Source organism: Mustelus asterias, chromosome 13, assembly GCF_964213995.1.
Source record: "Mustelus asterias chromosome 13, sMusAst1.hap1.1, whole genome shotgun sequence".
Lineage (NCBI taxonomy): Eukaryota > Metazoa > Chordata > Chondrichthyes > Carcharhiniformes > Triakidae > Mustelus > Mustelus asterias.
In genome coordinates, this window is record NC_135813.1 from 56,659,792 (window position 1) to 56,674,365 (window position 14,574).

General features: G+C 44.2%; 2 protein-coding genes across 8 annotated transcripts in view; one reads left to right on the top strand and one right to left on the bottom strand.

Annotated features, from left to right (window-relative positions):
* Positions 1-1,306, top strand: part of sfi1 (SFI1 centrin binding protein) — a 164,081-nt gene extending 162,775 nt beyond the window's left edge. Inside the window, exon 31 of the mRNA XM_078226823.1 lies at positions 773-1,306. Coding sequence (XP_078082949.1) covers positions 773-880 — 108 coding nt within the window. The 3' untranslated portion in view covers positions 881-1,306. The remainder of the gene's footprint in view (positions 1-772) is intronic.
* Positions 1,307-5,092: 3,786 nt separating this feature from the next.
* The window catches only part of pisd (phosphatidylserine decarboxylase), a 146,293-nt gene continuing 136,811 nt past the window's right edge, over positions 5,093-14,574 (bottom strand). For all 7 annotated transcript variants that reach the window (XM_078226830.1, XM_078226829.1, XM_078226828.1 and 4 more), the window contains 2 exons: positions 10,894-11,054; positions 5,093-6,750 (listed from right to left, as the gene is read on the bottom strand). In XM_078226830.1, the coding sequence (XP_078082956.1) occupies positions 6,526-6,750; positions 10,894-11,054 (386 nt within the window). In that variant the 3' untranslated portion in view covers positions 5,093-6,525. The remainder of the gene's footprint in view (positions 6,751-10,893; positions 11,055-14,574) is intronic.

Below are 14,574 nucleotides of genomic sequence, written 5' to 3' on the forward strand. Positions count from 1 at the left end.
GCCAGAACACACACAGCTGGTGTAATGGTCTAAGTCTTAATTTAGTATGCAAATTTCCTGCTTCTTGATTTGATTACTCTCACATGTATTAGCATACAGTGAAAAGTATTGTTTCTTACGCACTATACAGACAAAGCATACTGTTCATGGCGAAGGAGAGAGTGCAGAGTGTAGTGTTACAGTCATAGCTAGGGTGTAGAGAAAGATCAACTTAATGCGAGATAGGTGAATTCAAAAGTCTGATGGCAGCAGATAAAAAGCTGTTCTTGAGTCGGTTGGTACGTGACCTCAGACTTTAGTACCTTTTTCCAGATGGAAGAAGGTGGAAGAGAGAATGTCTGGGGTATGTGAGGTCCTTAATTGTGCTGGCTGCTTTTCCGAGGCAGCTGGAAGTGTAGACAGAGTTAATGGATGGGAGGCTGGTTTGTGTGATGGATTGGGCTACATTCACGACCTTTTGTAGTTTCTTGCAGTCTTGGTCAGAGCAGGAGCCGTACCAAGCTGTGATACAACCAGAAAAAATGCTTTCTATGGTGCATCTGTAAAAGTTGGTGAGAGTTGTAGCGGACATGTCAAATTTCCTTACTCTTCTGAGAAAGTAGAGGCATTGGTGGGCATTCTTAACTACAGTGTTATAATGCTTATAGTGCTATAACACTATCATTAAAATTACGAACAAGCATACAAAGTATTTAGGATGTGGGCGCTTGTAAATGGGGAGGGTTTGGGCTTTAGGTGATCCTTTGAACAAATGTTTGTATTCAATTTACAGCTGGAGAGGGATATTGAAAAGCTTTCAAAGAAGTTGACCAAGGACGTGCCTTATATACAGAGCCAACTTGCCAGAGTACAGGAGATCCGGAAAATCCTGATCGAGTGAGAACATCCAGCACCTTTCCCTTTTGCTGTGAGAGAAAAACCAGGTCCATTTGAGAATACAAGCGTTATCCCCTGGCTGAAGATTCACACGCTGAATCTATCCCAGCTGTAAAGGAGGGGAACTGAGTTAAATTTGGACTTTGGACCCTATGATCCAGAAAGAATTGGAGAAGCAGCAAAATCTGTGATTATGAAATGTTCCCAACAGTATTACGATGAAAGTGGTGTCCATCGCTAGCTGTCTGCACACGACTGAAGAAAGAGAATGGGTGGTGCTGACCGAATGTTAACTTGACAAAACCTGGAAAAGTTAACTAATAGCAGAAGACTTTATCCTGTGATTACAATTAGTTATTTGTCTAAAGTGTGTATTTAATCATGTAAATGTATTCCAGAATTAAGAGGATTAAAACTTTTAAAAAGCTCATCTCAATGTATGGTTAAAAACTTGCAGTTTGAACCACCACTGCCTTTCCATCAACTCATAGCTCAATAACATAGCATTGGCTTCTCTCCCCATTCTTTCACAGTTACCTACAGAGTCCCAAAGATCTGTGCTGGGTTTCCTTTCATTGTTCATCTACCTGCTGTCTCTTGTTGACATTGAAATGTCAGGTTTCACAGGGACACTTGACAATGTTCACTTCACCTTTTCACCAGCTCGATCTCCCTCCATTTGGACTTGTCACACTGCTGTCCAATCTTCAGGAATGGGAGAAGCACAAACTTTGGAAGACTGAAGCCATTGTCTTTAATCCTTGCTGCACACAATTCTCTGGCCATGGATTTCATTCCCTCTCCTGAGCAGTTGTCCATTTGCAACATTGTCTTCATGGACTTTAGCAAGGCCTTTGACAAGGTACCACACGGTAGGTTGTTGCATAAGATTAAATCTCACGGGATCCAGGGTGAGGTAGCCAATTGGATAAAAAATTGGTTTGATGACAGAAGACAGTGGGTGGTTGTAGAGGGTTGTTTTTCAAACTGGAGGCCTGTTACCAGCGGTGTGTTTCAGGGACCGGTGCTGGGTCCACTGTTATTTGTCATTTATATTAATGATTTGGATGAGAATATAGGAGGCATGGTTAATAAGGTTGTAGACGACACCCAAGATTGTTGGTATAGAGGACAGTGAAGAAAGTTATCTCAGATTGCAATGGGATCTTGATCAATTGGGCTGATGAATGGAAAAAGGAGCTTAATTTAGATAAATGCGAGGTGATGCATTTGATTGATCAAACCAGGGCAGGATTTACTCAGTTAATGGTAGGGCATTGGGGAGAATTATAGAACAAAGAGATCTAGGGGTACAGGTTCATAGCTCCTTGAAAGTGGAGTCACAGGTGGACAGGGTGGGGAAGATGACATTCGGCATGCTTGGTTTCATTGGTCAGAACATTGAATACAGGAGTTGGGACGTCTTGTTGAAGTTGTACAAGACATTGGTAAGGCCACACTTGGAATACTGTGTACAGTTCTGGTCACTATTATAGAAAGGATATTATTAAACTAGAAAGCGTGCAGAAAAGATTTACTAAGATGCTACCGGGACTTGATGGTTTGAGTTGTAAGGAGAGGCTGAATAGACTTGGATCTTTTTTCCCTGGAGCGTAGGTCTATTAAATAATGAGGGGCATTGATCAGCTAGTCAACATCTTTTCCAAAGGTAGGGAAGTCTAAAGGTTTAAGGTGAGGGGGGAGAGATACAAATGAGTCCAGAGGGGCAATGTTTTCACACACAGGATGGTGAATGTCTGGAACGAGCTGCCAGATGCAGTAGTAGAGACGGGTACAATTTTGTCTTTTAAAAAGTGACATGGGTAAGATTGGTATAGAGGGATATGGGCCAAACGCAGGCAATTGGGTTAATGGTAAAAACTAGGCAGCAAGGACAAGTTGGGCCAAAGAGCCTGTTTCCATGCTGCAAATCTCTGACTCCAACTCATTTGACCTCAGGTTGAGCTTCTGACCACATATGCATGCCATCATTTAATAAACGCCTCTATCCACCTCTAACATTCACCAACTGTTCCTCAAAATCCTCATCATGACTTTTGTTATCTCTGGACGTGACTGCTCCAATGTATTGCTGCACATGTCCTGCCCTCTGTAAAATTGACACAGCTAAAAACTTTGAAGATTCAAATTTAAAATTTTCATCCTTGTTTTCAAATCTCTGTGGCCTTGACTTCTCCAGCCCCATAATCTGATGCTAACTTTGTGTTTCTTGTACGAGGACAACTTAATTGCTCTAAACACCAACATTTAGAGGTCTTCACAAAATACTAATTTTGTATTCTTCCCAAAATTGACTCTTTTCTACTTGTTAACATCTTAACAGACTTCCTGTGTTTTCCCAACACGCCAAACTAACTAGTTCAGTTTTCTCCCTCCCTCCCTCAAGCAGCAGTGTTATATTTGCTACCTTCCATTCTAGCATCGGGGGAATTTCACAACTCGTCCGTCACTTTCTTCAGCCACCTCTTTTAGAACTTCAGATTTAGGCCATCAGGTCCCAGGTTGAGCCTTTGGTCAGTATTTTCAATTATATTAATTACTTAACGTTCCTCATTAATTATTTTCCAAGTCCCCCACTATTTTTAATATGCTCTCTTGTTTGATCTGGCTTCACAATAGAAGATGTAATGTTTTACATCTACGCTATTCTCATTTCCCCCTCTGTAATTTCCCAGCTTCTAAGGGACTAGTGTTACTTTTGCTACTCCCCATGTTTACATACTTGATGATCTTACAAGATATTTTTATATATTCCTGGCTATTTTTCCCCTCCCATTATTTGGTCATTCATTGGTTTCCAAAGCTCTCCTAATCTTCTGGGTTACTATTATTGTTCACAACAAAAGCCTCTTCTTTTAATCTCATATCCTTAATTTCTTTAAGTTATGGATAGTTATTTTTCCAATGGGATGTAATTTTGTTGATCCATAAATGAGTTTCTTCCTCAGATCTGCTCTACTTCCAACAACGCCAATATCATTGTCCAACTCTGAACCTACCTCAATTCAGCTGCTGCTGAAACCTTCATCCAATGCTTGTAAGACTAGAAAACTTGCCTAACATCAATGCTCTCCTGGCCAAAAATAAAGCTTCCATTCAATATAAACATGTGCTCATCCAAAGCTCTGCTGCTGTATCTAAATGATGCTTGCTTGTACAAGAAACACAAACACTCCCTTTTACCTGTGTCCACAGTGCTAGACTAGCTTTGCTTCTACCTATCTCTGTAACCTCCTCCGGCTGTACTATTATTTGTGCATCCCTAATTTTAGTTGCTACATCACTGGCAGCCTCTGGTTGGCTTTCCAAACCTGCAACTTCTACAGGTAGAAGGACAAGGGAGCAGATGGGAATGCCATCATCTGTAAATTCCACTCACCATCCTGACTTTGGAAATATATCTCCATTCCTTCAGTGTTGCTGGATCCAAATTCTGGAACTACTCCCTAACAGCACTGTGGGCGTACCACAACACATGGACTGCAGAGGTTCAAGGCAGCAACTCACTGCCACCTTCAAGGGCAATTAGGCATAGGCAATTAGGCATGGACAATAAAAATACTGCCTTTGCCAGTGACACCCACGTCCCATTAAAGAATGGACCATGCCTTTTAGCTGCATGGGGCCTGAACCATTCTGCCCCTTTCCTCCTTCAGCCCTATCTCATTCATCAAGATTTTCGATTATCAGTCCTTGTATCTCCTGTAGCTGATGTCAGATTCTCTAAGAATGACTCTTGTGAAGTGATTTGGGATGTTTTGCTATGATTATGGCACCGGTGGTAACAATGAAAAGCAAAACACCTCTGGAGGCAGCTGTGAGGGGGCATTAAAATCTCAGACAGTGAGCTCTGTGCTGTGGGTGTGAGCTGGAAGAATTGAGGCAGGTTCTAATCCACACCAAGAACCAGGCAAGGGAGCAGAAGGGAGAGAGAAATATGTCGAGAGTTTTCATTTCCCACTGGAACACATCGAGTTGGGTGTGATACAGTGTTGTAAGATGGAAGGGTACGCCAGCTTGGGATGCTGGGTAGTGCCTTGTGTAGGGGGGGGGGGGGGGGGGAAGTAGCACAAATAAGTATTCGCGTGCTGCGTTGAGGTCGGGTTGGATTCCAAACCAAATCTGTGCAACTGACTCGCTGAAGTGCAACTGTGTGGAAATCTCAAAATAAACCCCAAGGAAGAAAAATTCTTGTGAAATACTAGAATTTTATTTTATTCATTGGCCACTGCGGCAGCTTTCACTGCTCCACATGGAAATCAAACTGTAGTGAATAATAAACACTTTGAACCAAGTACTCTTGAAGCAACCACACAAAAAAAACATCACAAAAATACGAGTGACTGGCACAATTAAATTAAAAAAAAACTTGTTCCTCGTCATAACGCTGCAGATGTGTTGTCCCCTTTCTCTCACTCGCACACACACTCACAATCTGTGAAAGAAAATCAGAAAAGTGGTCTCTGGTTCCTCAGAGTTTGTTATGGCTACTGCTTTCAGACTTCGACACATAAATGGACAAGAGATTCTTAGAACACATGGTGGGAGAAGAGAAAGTCACAGAACCCAACAGGTACCCTGAACCAGTGGCTACTGCCCCTCAGTTATGAGCTTGGTAGTGCTTTGCTATGGAACAAAGTGCTCGACTAAATCATCAAAATAAGCATCTGTCCCCATTCCCCCTCCCAATTACCTCCCTCATTGCTCTAGTACAAGATATGCATTAAACGTAATGGACAGTGTAGGAGATAAGGTTCCTCAGACTTTTCCATTGCATAGACATAATTACAGAATCAACAGTAAAAAACACAAACGCACTTGCACCATTCAGATGCTGACGGAGTCAGTATCCCGTTCTACACAATATTAGGTGACCTGTTTTTACATCTTACACCAAACTCTTTATGTCCCTTTCCTTCACTTGTTCAACAAAACAGCGGAAGAGAATCGACCTCTCGAGTTAAAGCTTAAACCAAAATGAAGCAGCCCACGTTTTAGCATTTCATCCTCAGTTCAAGAAAAACACACCCAGGTTAACCAAAGAACAGAGATCGGCTGCAGTGAGTTTTGGTATAGTCGGTAAATTTATTTTCTCCGAAATGTAATTTGATGAAAAACTGCTTTGATTCTTCTTGTTTAGTATATAAAAATACTGCATTAACTAAAAGTTAGAATGACCCACTGGTTCACCTGCATGGAGCTATTCAGCAAATAATCAAGCATCACCAGCTCCTTGGAAAGTTTCTCACAATCCCCTGCCACTCCCATCTGGACCAGAACCCTCAGAATTCAGGTCAGCTTTCAAAGTCCTGTTGCTCCTGGTGACCTGCCAGGTTCTCCCTGTGCTCGGAGAGTATGGCACTGCACATGCTCAGAAAGTCCTATCCTCCCATCAGCTTCCTTTATAAAGGAGCAACTGAGTCCGGTCAGTACGTCCAGTATTTAGTGGTGGAGCTGGTCCCTTATACGGAGGCAATGGGAGATGTTTCTGCAGTAATGACAGGAAGAGGAGGAGGAGGAAGAATTAAAACCGCATTTCAATAATGACCCTTTCTCACTATTCCTTAGTCCAAACTCACTCCTCCTTGCTCCCATCCAATCGGAGATGCCATCGACGGTGGTTCTGCACTAGATGGACCCCAGCGCTTCGCCAAACCGGATCTTCTGTCCAGGTTTAAGGCTAAAGGTGAAGTCTTTCGGTGCCTCGAAGATGAGAACGATGGTGGAGCCCAGGTTGAACTCTCCCAGGTGCTCGCCCTTTCGCATGGTAATGCCACCTTCATTGTTGTTTGTGACAAAGCTGAAGTCATTGTACGAGCCCTTCATGTAGCGGGGACTGTTGGTGTGCAGGTCCTTCACAAGACAAACGACAGTAAACATTCTCATCGCCAACAATCAAAGATGCGAAACAATTTCTAACAATTCTGTGCAACAAAAAAAAGACCATCACATTTTCATTTAAATCCCAGATCTACCTCCAGGCAGTCTGTGATCCCTCAGGATCTGACAGGCCAGTAGCAGAGCTCAGGGTGGGGAAAATGGTGATTTCCACTCTCAGAATTCCTACAGCGCAGAAGGCCATTCGGCCCATCGAGTCTGCACCGGCCATAATCTCACCCAGGCCCTAATCCCGTAACTCCAGCTATTTACCCTGTTCATCCCCTGACATCAGGGTCAATTTAGCACAGCCAATCAACCTAACACGCACATCTTTGGACTGTGGGAGGAAACCGGAGCACCCGGAGGAAACCCATGCAGACACGGGGAGAATGTGCAGACTTCACACAGACAGTGATCGGAGGCCTGAATTGAACCCGGGTCCCTGGCACTGTGAGGCGGCAGTGCTAACCCCTGTGCTACTGTGTCACCCGAGCTTAAAGCAGCCATTTGTGGCTCAGGTGTCTGTCGGAATTTCCTTCCACTGAATTCGGAGGAAGATAGACTGAGTTCCTGACCCACAACTCCGTTTAATGCTCCAGTCACAAGCCCACTGCCCACCCCCGCCCTTGAGGTCTGATTAATCGCAGAAGAAACAGCATCAAGAAATGAACAGATCCGCACCAAAGAAAAATGGCGACTAAACACAAATGAAACAAATGATTGAGGTAACCAGCTGGGAATGATGAAAAGTAGCGAGCAAAACGGAGGACCTACTGATCACTAACTCATTAACTAACCGCTGAAATCAGTGTGTAAGAGTTGGAACCCTGCCTGTCACAAGGATTGGTGGTTTTGAACAAATTTAAGACAAAGTGTTCAAGTAGACCATAAGACATAGGAGCAGAATTAGGCCACTCGGCCCATCGAGTCTGCTCCACCATTCAATCATGGCTGATTTTTTTCTCATCCCCATTCTCTTGCCTTCTCCCGTAACCCCTGATCCTCTTATTAATCAAGAACCTATCTATCTCTGTCTTAAAGACACTCAATGACCTGGCCCACAGCCTTCTACGGCAGAGAGTTCCACATATTCACCACTCTGGCTGAAGAAATTCCTCCTCATCTCTGTTCTAAAGGATCGTCCCTTTAGCCTGAGGTTGTGCCCTCGAGTTCTAACTTTTCCTACTAGTGGAAACATCCTCTCCACGTCCACTCTATCCAGGCCTTGCAGTATCCTGTAAGTTTCAATAAGATCCCTCCTCATCCTTCTAAACTCCAACGAGTACAGACCCAGAGTCCTCAACCGTTCCTCATACGACAAGCTCTTCATTCCAGGGATCATTCTTGTGAACCTCCTCTGGACCCTTTCCAAGGCCAGCATATCCTTCCTTAGATATGGGGTCCAAAACTGCTCACTATAGTCCAAATGGAGTCTGACCAGAGCCTTATGCAGCCTCAGAAGTACATCCCTGCTCTTGTATTCTAGCCCTCTCGACATGAATGCTATGATGTGGAATTGCCTGCGTTGGACTGGGGTGGGCACAGTAAGTAGTCTCACAACATCAGATTAAAGTCCAACAGGTTTATTTGGTAGCACGAACTTTCGGAGTGTCGCTCCTTCATCAGGTGATACTGACTCACCTGATGAAGGACAGTGCTCCGAAAGCTCGTGCTACCAAATAAACCTGTTGGACTTTAACCTGATGCGAGACTACTTAGTGTGACATGAATGCTAACATTGCATTTGCCTTCCTAACTGCCGACTGAGCCTGCACATTAACCTTAAGGGAATCTTGAACAAGGATTCCCAAGTCCCTTTGTGTTTCTGATTTCCTAAGCATTTTCCCATTTAGAAAATAGTCTATGCCTCCATTCCTCCTTCCAAAGTGCATAACCTCACACTTTTCCACATTGTATTGTAAGTCCGGGCAATGTTCCACTACAAATGTGTGGAAGCATCAGAAGGAAGCACTAAAAGGTTGACTCCACATGTAAAGAATATAAGTGTAAAGAGAGAAGGATGATTGGAGAGGAGCCCTTAGTGAGATATGCAAAATAAGATCCATTATATTACTCCAGGAACTAGGATCAGAGAGAATTTACAGGGTGGTATCAGTGCCAAGGATGTCAAAAATGGTCAAAATGCAGTTGGGTTCTGGATGTCTGAATGGAAAAGTTCAGAGTTTTGGAGCAATGGGTTTTGACGGGAAAATTAGATTACCAGTGAGGCAAGTTTAATGGGCTCTTTGTTTTATTTCTTGTTCTGTTTTTCTGAGAATATTAATGATCACTATTTGCACATTAAAGCACAAGAGGAGAAAGACTCAAATTTAATCATAGAATCCCTACAGTGCAGAAGGAGGCCATTCAGCCCATCGAGTCTGCACTGACAACAATCCCACCCAGACCCCATACAATTACACTAGCTAGTCCCCCTGACACTAAGGGGCAATTTAGCATGGCCTATCCACCTAACCCGCACATCTTTGGACTGTGGGAGGAAACCGGAGCACCCGGAGGAAACCCACGCAGACACGGGGAGAATGTGTAAATTCCACACAGACAGTGATCCAAGCCGGGAATTGAACCCAGGTCCCTGGTGCTGTGAGGCAGCAGTGTTAACCACTTTCAGTAAAAACTCTTAGCTTCATGCTAGAGGTGGGGAGGGGGAGGAGGGAGAGAAGAGGAACCTATGGCTTCTTGCACAGGATCTGGAATGTATTCAGTCATTTGGATTTCAATTGATACTGTGCCTTTCATGAACTCTGTTCCAAGAAACAGAAACCGGTTACCAGCGGAGTGCCACAGGGATCAGTGCTTGGTCCTCTGCTATTTGTCATTTTTATAAATGACTTGGAGGAGGGGGCTGAAGGGTGGATCAGTAAATTTGCTGATGACACCAAGATTGGTGGAGTAGTGGATGAGGTGGAGGGCTGTTGTAGGCTGCAAAGAGACATAGATAGGATGCAGAGCTGGGCTGAAAAATGGCAAATGGAGTTTAACCCTGACAAATGCGAGGTGATTCATTTTGGTAGGGCAAATTTAAATGTGGATTACAGGGTCAAAGGTAGGGTTCTGAAGAATGTGGAGGAACAGAGAGATCTTGGGGTTCATATCCATAGATCTCTGAAGGTTGCCACTCAAGTAGATAGAGCCGTGAAGAAGGCCTATAGTGTGTTAGCGTTCATTAACAGGGGGTTTGAGTTTAAGAGCCGTGGGGTTATGCTGCAACTGTACAGGACCTTGGTGAGACCACATTTGGAATATTGTGTGCAGTTCTGGTCACCTCACTATAAGAAGGATGTGGAGACACTGGAAAGAGTGCAAAGGAGATTTACCAGGATGCTGCCTGGTTTGGAGGGTAGGTCTTATGAGGAAAGGTTGAGGGAACTTGGGCTTTTCTCTTTGGAGCGGAGGAGGTTGAGAGGAGACTTGATAGAGGTTTATAAGATGATGAGGGGGATAGATAGAGTGAACGTTCAAAGACTATTTCCTCGGTTGAATGGAGCGGTAACTAGGGGGCATAACTATAGGGTTCATGGTGGGAGATATAGGAGGGATGTCCGAGGTAGGTCTTTTACTCAGAGAGTGGTTGGGGTGTGGAATGGACTGCCTGCAGGGATAGTGGAGTCAGAAACTTTAGGAACATTTAAGAAGCTATTGGATAGGCACATGGAGTACTTCGGGATGATAGGGAGGAACTAGCTTGATTTGGGTTTCAGACAAAGCTCGGCACAACATCGTGGGCTGAAGGGCCTGTTCTGTGCTGTACTGTTCTATGTTCTAAGAGTAGCAGAGATGAATTTCTGACGTATAGACTGCTATAGACTGAGCTGTACGTGAGTCGAGAGCTTTCAGGCCTGTGTGTGAGATGTTCCTTCCTCCTGTACACATGTACAATATCCCTCCTGCACTTAAGTTATCCCTGCACCACCAGACCAGTTCTTCAGCTAAATAATTGGGAAGCAGTGGAATTAAGCACAACTCCCCGATTACCAGAACAGTCACAGTTGCTGTGGTACAGGGGGTGTGGCACCAAGCAAGAAATCCTAGACTGAGCTAGATTCAAAACTTTGCATCCATCTTTCCTTTCCCAGACATCTCCACTGTACTTACATTGTCAAAGTAAATACGAATAGATCCAACATTTGTGGCACCGACTGCAGTGAGAGAGAAGAAGCCATGTGTCCAGTCTCCAGCCAGGACAACACGCTCATTGTGACAGAAGAGCTCCTTAATCCAACGAGCCACACCAGGATTCACCGACATCAGGGAGCCTGAATAAAGACAAAGCAACAGGTCAAAACCATCCTCTCAAAATAGACTAAACTGCTTTCACTGAAGGGCCTTGCTGTTTGATATTTATATACATAATCAATGTTGTAGCTCTTACACATGCTGCTGCATGTCGATACCCTGGTAACCGCTCACATTACAACAACATAGCGATCCAACACATCAGTCTCCCTCAAATGAGCAGTAAACGGTGAATTACAATCCAATGATACAATCTTACGGCAACGGAAGCCATTCGGCCCATTATTCAGCAGCTAGCCAATCATACTCACTCCTATATTCCCCTATAGTTCGGAAAACCTTTCCTTATTTGAGCGTTCCTCCAATTTCCTTACGAAAGTTATCAATGAACCTTCACCTATTCTTTTAGGTATGGAGTTTCAGATCAGAACTCGTTACATTAGAAAAAAAACCAATTTCCCTCTTTTCCAAGTTTTCTTCAAGCTACGCCTTCAGGTTATTAACTGCATTCATGTGAATAATTATTTTCTTTACTCCGACAGCCCCCGCCATTTTGAACATTTCTATTAAATCTCCCCTGAACATTTCCTACCCCAACAACTTTACCCAATTCTTTCCATAACTGCATCCCTCAAAACTGGGAAAGCTCCCACAAATATTTGGGCGAAGTGTGGAAAAGTATCCAAGTTATTTTATTTGTGGCCTTGTGCCCCTCTTCGTCCTCCTCTTACTGTGACACAGATTTAAATATAGAATCCAGTGAGCCAACTGATGTTTGATGACCTCATCATCAGCAGTTGTGTGAATCCTATTTAGAGATTATGTAATGAAAATAGCTCTGCATTGCTGTCGATCCTGGCAAACAACAGCTCAAAGCTGCTAGTTTCCTACCAGCCCAGGGTTTGCATAAATTCCAAATATAAGTGAAACTTTTCTTAAATCCACCCCATTTACATCCTTCTCGAGTAAGAGTCACCTTTAGAAGGTGGCGCTACACCAGAAGACGACGCAGGAAAGTTGCAGAGCTTAATCTCACCAAATCCCGATTACTGGGCATTTGTACGCAGTGCTATGCAGAACTGGGCTGATATATCCCAGCACATTGTACTAGAACCCACAACACTGGAACTGGCTCTGAGAAAGGGCTGTGGGAGGCCAGCAACTTTTCCCACATCAGGCAAGGGGCTGAATGGCCTACCCAGTGTTCGCACACTCCTGGGTTTCTCTCCCACAGCAATGCAGTCAGTTCTAGCAGAGTCTCAGAACAGGGACATTGCATGAAGTCACTCGAGACCAGTTGCAGGTCACCTACCTTCCTGTTGTAGATGGGGAGTGTAGAGACCCCATAATGTACAAACGTGACCATATTCAGCTCCCTCAATGAATATTTGGGGTTTAATGTTGCAGATTTGCATGCGTTATGATATGCAAGGTCTGATCTGTGCATTAAAACACTCACAATGACAATGCACCTTATTGGACTTTTAAACCAGGATCCATTGTTGGTGGAAACTGGATGTGTCTGTAACTCAGACCAGGACCTTGTTTGATGTGGATACTCAGGTTCAGCCCAGAAACAAGTCTGCGGTAACTGTGAGAATGGCAGGCTTCTCTAACCACCCAGCTGGTTAAGCCATTCAATAGGATTCCAGGTTTAATCCCAGTGCTCTGATTAGTGAACTGGACGAAGGGAGGGATGCTACAATCGGATTCAGATTCCCAGGATGGGTAACACAGTTCTCACTCCTTAGGGGCGGCACGGTAGCACAGTGGTTAGCACTGCTGCTTCACAGCTCCAGGGACCTGGGTTCGATTCCCGGCTTGGGTCACTGTCTGTGTGGAGTTTGCACATTCTCCTCGTGTCTCCGTGGGTTTCCTCCGGGTGTTCCGGTTTCCTCCCACAGTCCAAAGATGTGCGGGTTAGGTTGATTGGCCATGCTAAAAATTGCCCCTTAGTGTCCTGAGATGCATAGGTTAGAGGGATTAGCGGGTAATATGTGTAGGGATATGGGAGTAGGGCCTGGATGGGATTGTGGTCGGTGCAGACTTGATGGGCTGAATGGCCTGTTTCTGCACTGTAGGGTTTCTATGATATCCTCAGTGTTATCCAGCACTGTGCTAGCAGGGTGCAAATATGGACAAGGATTTGCATAAAGAGTGATCAAACAGCGCCAGGTACAAGAGGGAGTGATACAATTATAGTCCAGCGCGGAGAGAGTGCCTTTCGGAGCTGTGTTTGCAGATTTGAGAGTCGGGATTTAAGAAGCATTTAGATGAGCACTTGAAATGCCATTGCATACAAGGCTACAGGCTGAGTGCTGAAAAATGGGATTAGAATAGATAGGTGCTTAATGGCCAGCACAGACACGATGGGCAGAAGGATCTCGCTCTAGTGTTGTAAAACTGACTAAAGCTGGCAGAAAAGGGAAACCATCAACTTGGGTTAGTATAGACTGGAGCCAGTGTTATCGAGCAATTAGCTTGAGAGCTGGAATTCAAACCCGCTGTGTTGGGTGGGAACATTTTAAACATAAAACCTAATTTTTTCCACAGTAAATCCAACACCATCCTTTGACTTTTCTCAAAGGGCAGTAACATCAGTAGCTAACAGAGGTTTGTATGAATCCAATGGCAAGAGGCCTAGAATGGAACTGGAGTAATGGAATGAGGGTAATTTCCAGCTGGTAAAGGATGTTCACACTTCAGCCAAGAATGTTTGTGCTCTAACTTGTCAGAGCTGTCTTTGACTCTGTGAATCACTCTGCCTCTCATTGCCGCCATCTCAGCATTTATTTGTCAGAACAGGAGGGTTAATTCCACTTTATTTCTCTTACTTTATTTGCTGTCAGAGAACATCACGTACTGGTAACATAAAAACTTTAACCTCCATTGGGGGTCCAACAGAGATGCTGGTGACGGGGAATAAACATCTCAAGCTCATCTAAATGCTTCTTAAATCCCGACACTCAAATCTGCAAACACAGCTCCGAAAGGCACTCTCTCCGCGCTGGACTATAATTGTATCACTCCCTCTTGTACCTGGCGCTGTTTGATCACTCTTTATGCAAATCCTTGTCCATATTTGCACCCTGCTAGCACAGTGCTGGATAACACTGAGGAGTGAGAACTGTGTTACCTTTCCTGGGAATCTGAATCCGATTGTAGCACCCCTCCCTTCACCCAGTTCACTAATCAGAGCACCGGGATTAAACCTGGAATCCTATTGAATGGCTTAACCGGCTGGGTGGTTAGAGAAGCCTGCCAGCATGTCAGGTGAAACACAGCAGGATACAAAATAAAGCTTCCTCTTCTCTGTCCCAACAATATATACCTCAACCTCGGAAAAACACCCACTAGTGTGCCAGTTTGATAAGATTTGTCTCGGTGTCCAATATTCCAGTGACCTTTTTGATTGCAGCTAAATTAAAGAGTTTGTGACATTGACGATCTAGAAACCACCAAACTCAGCCGAGTCAGAATTCTTTATAGCTTTCTCTAGCTACTGCCTTTCAGTTTATTTATTAGTGTTACAAGTAGGCT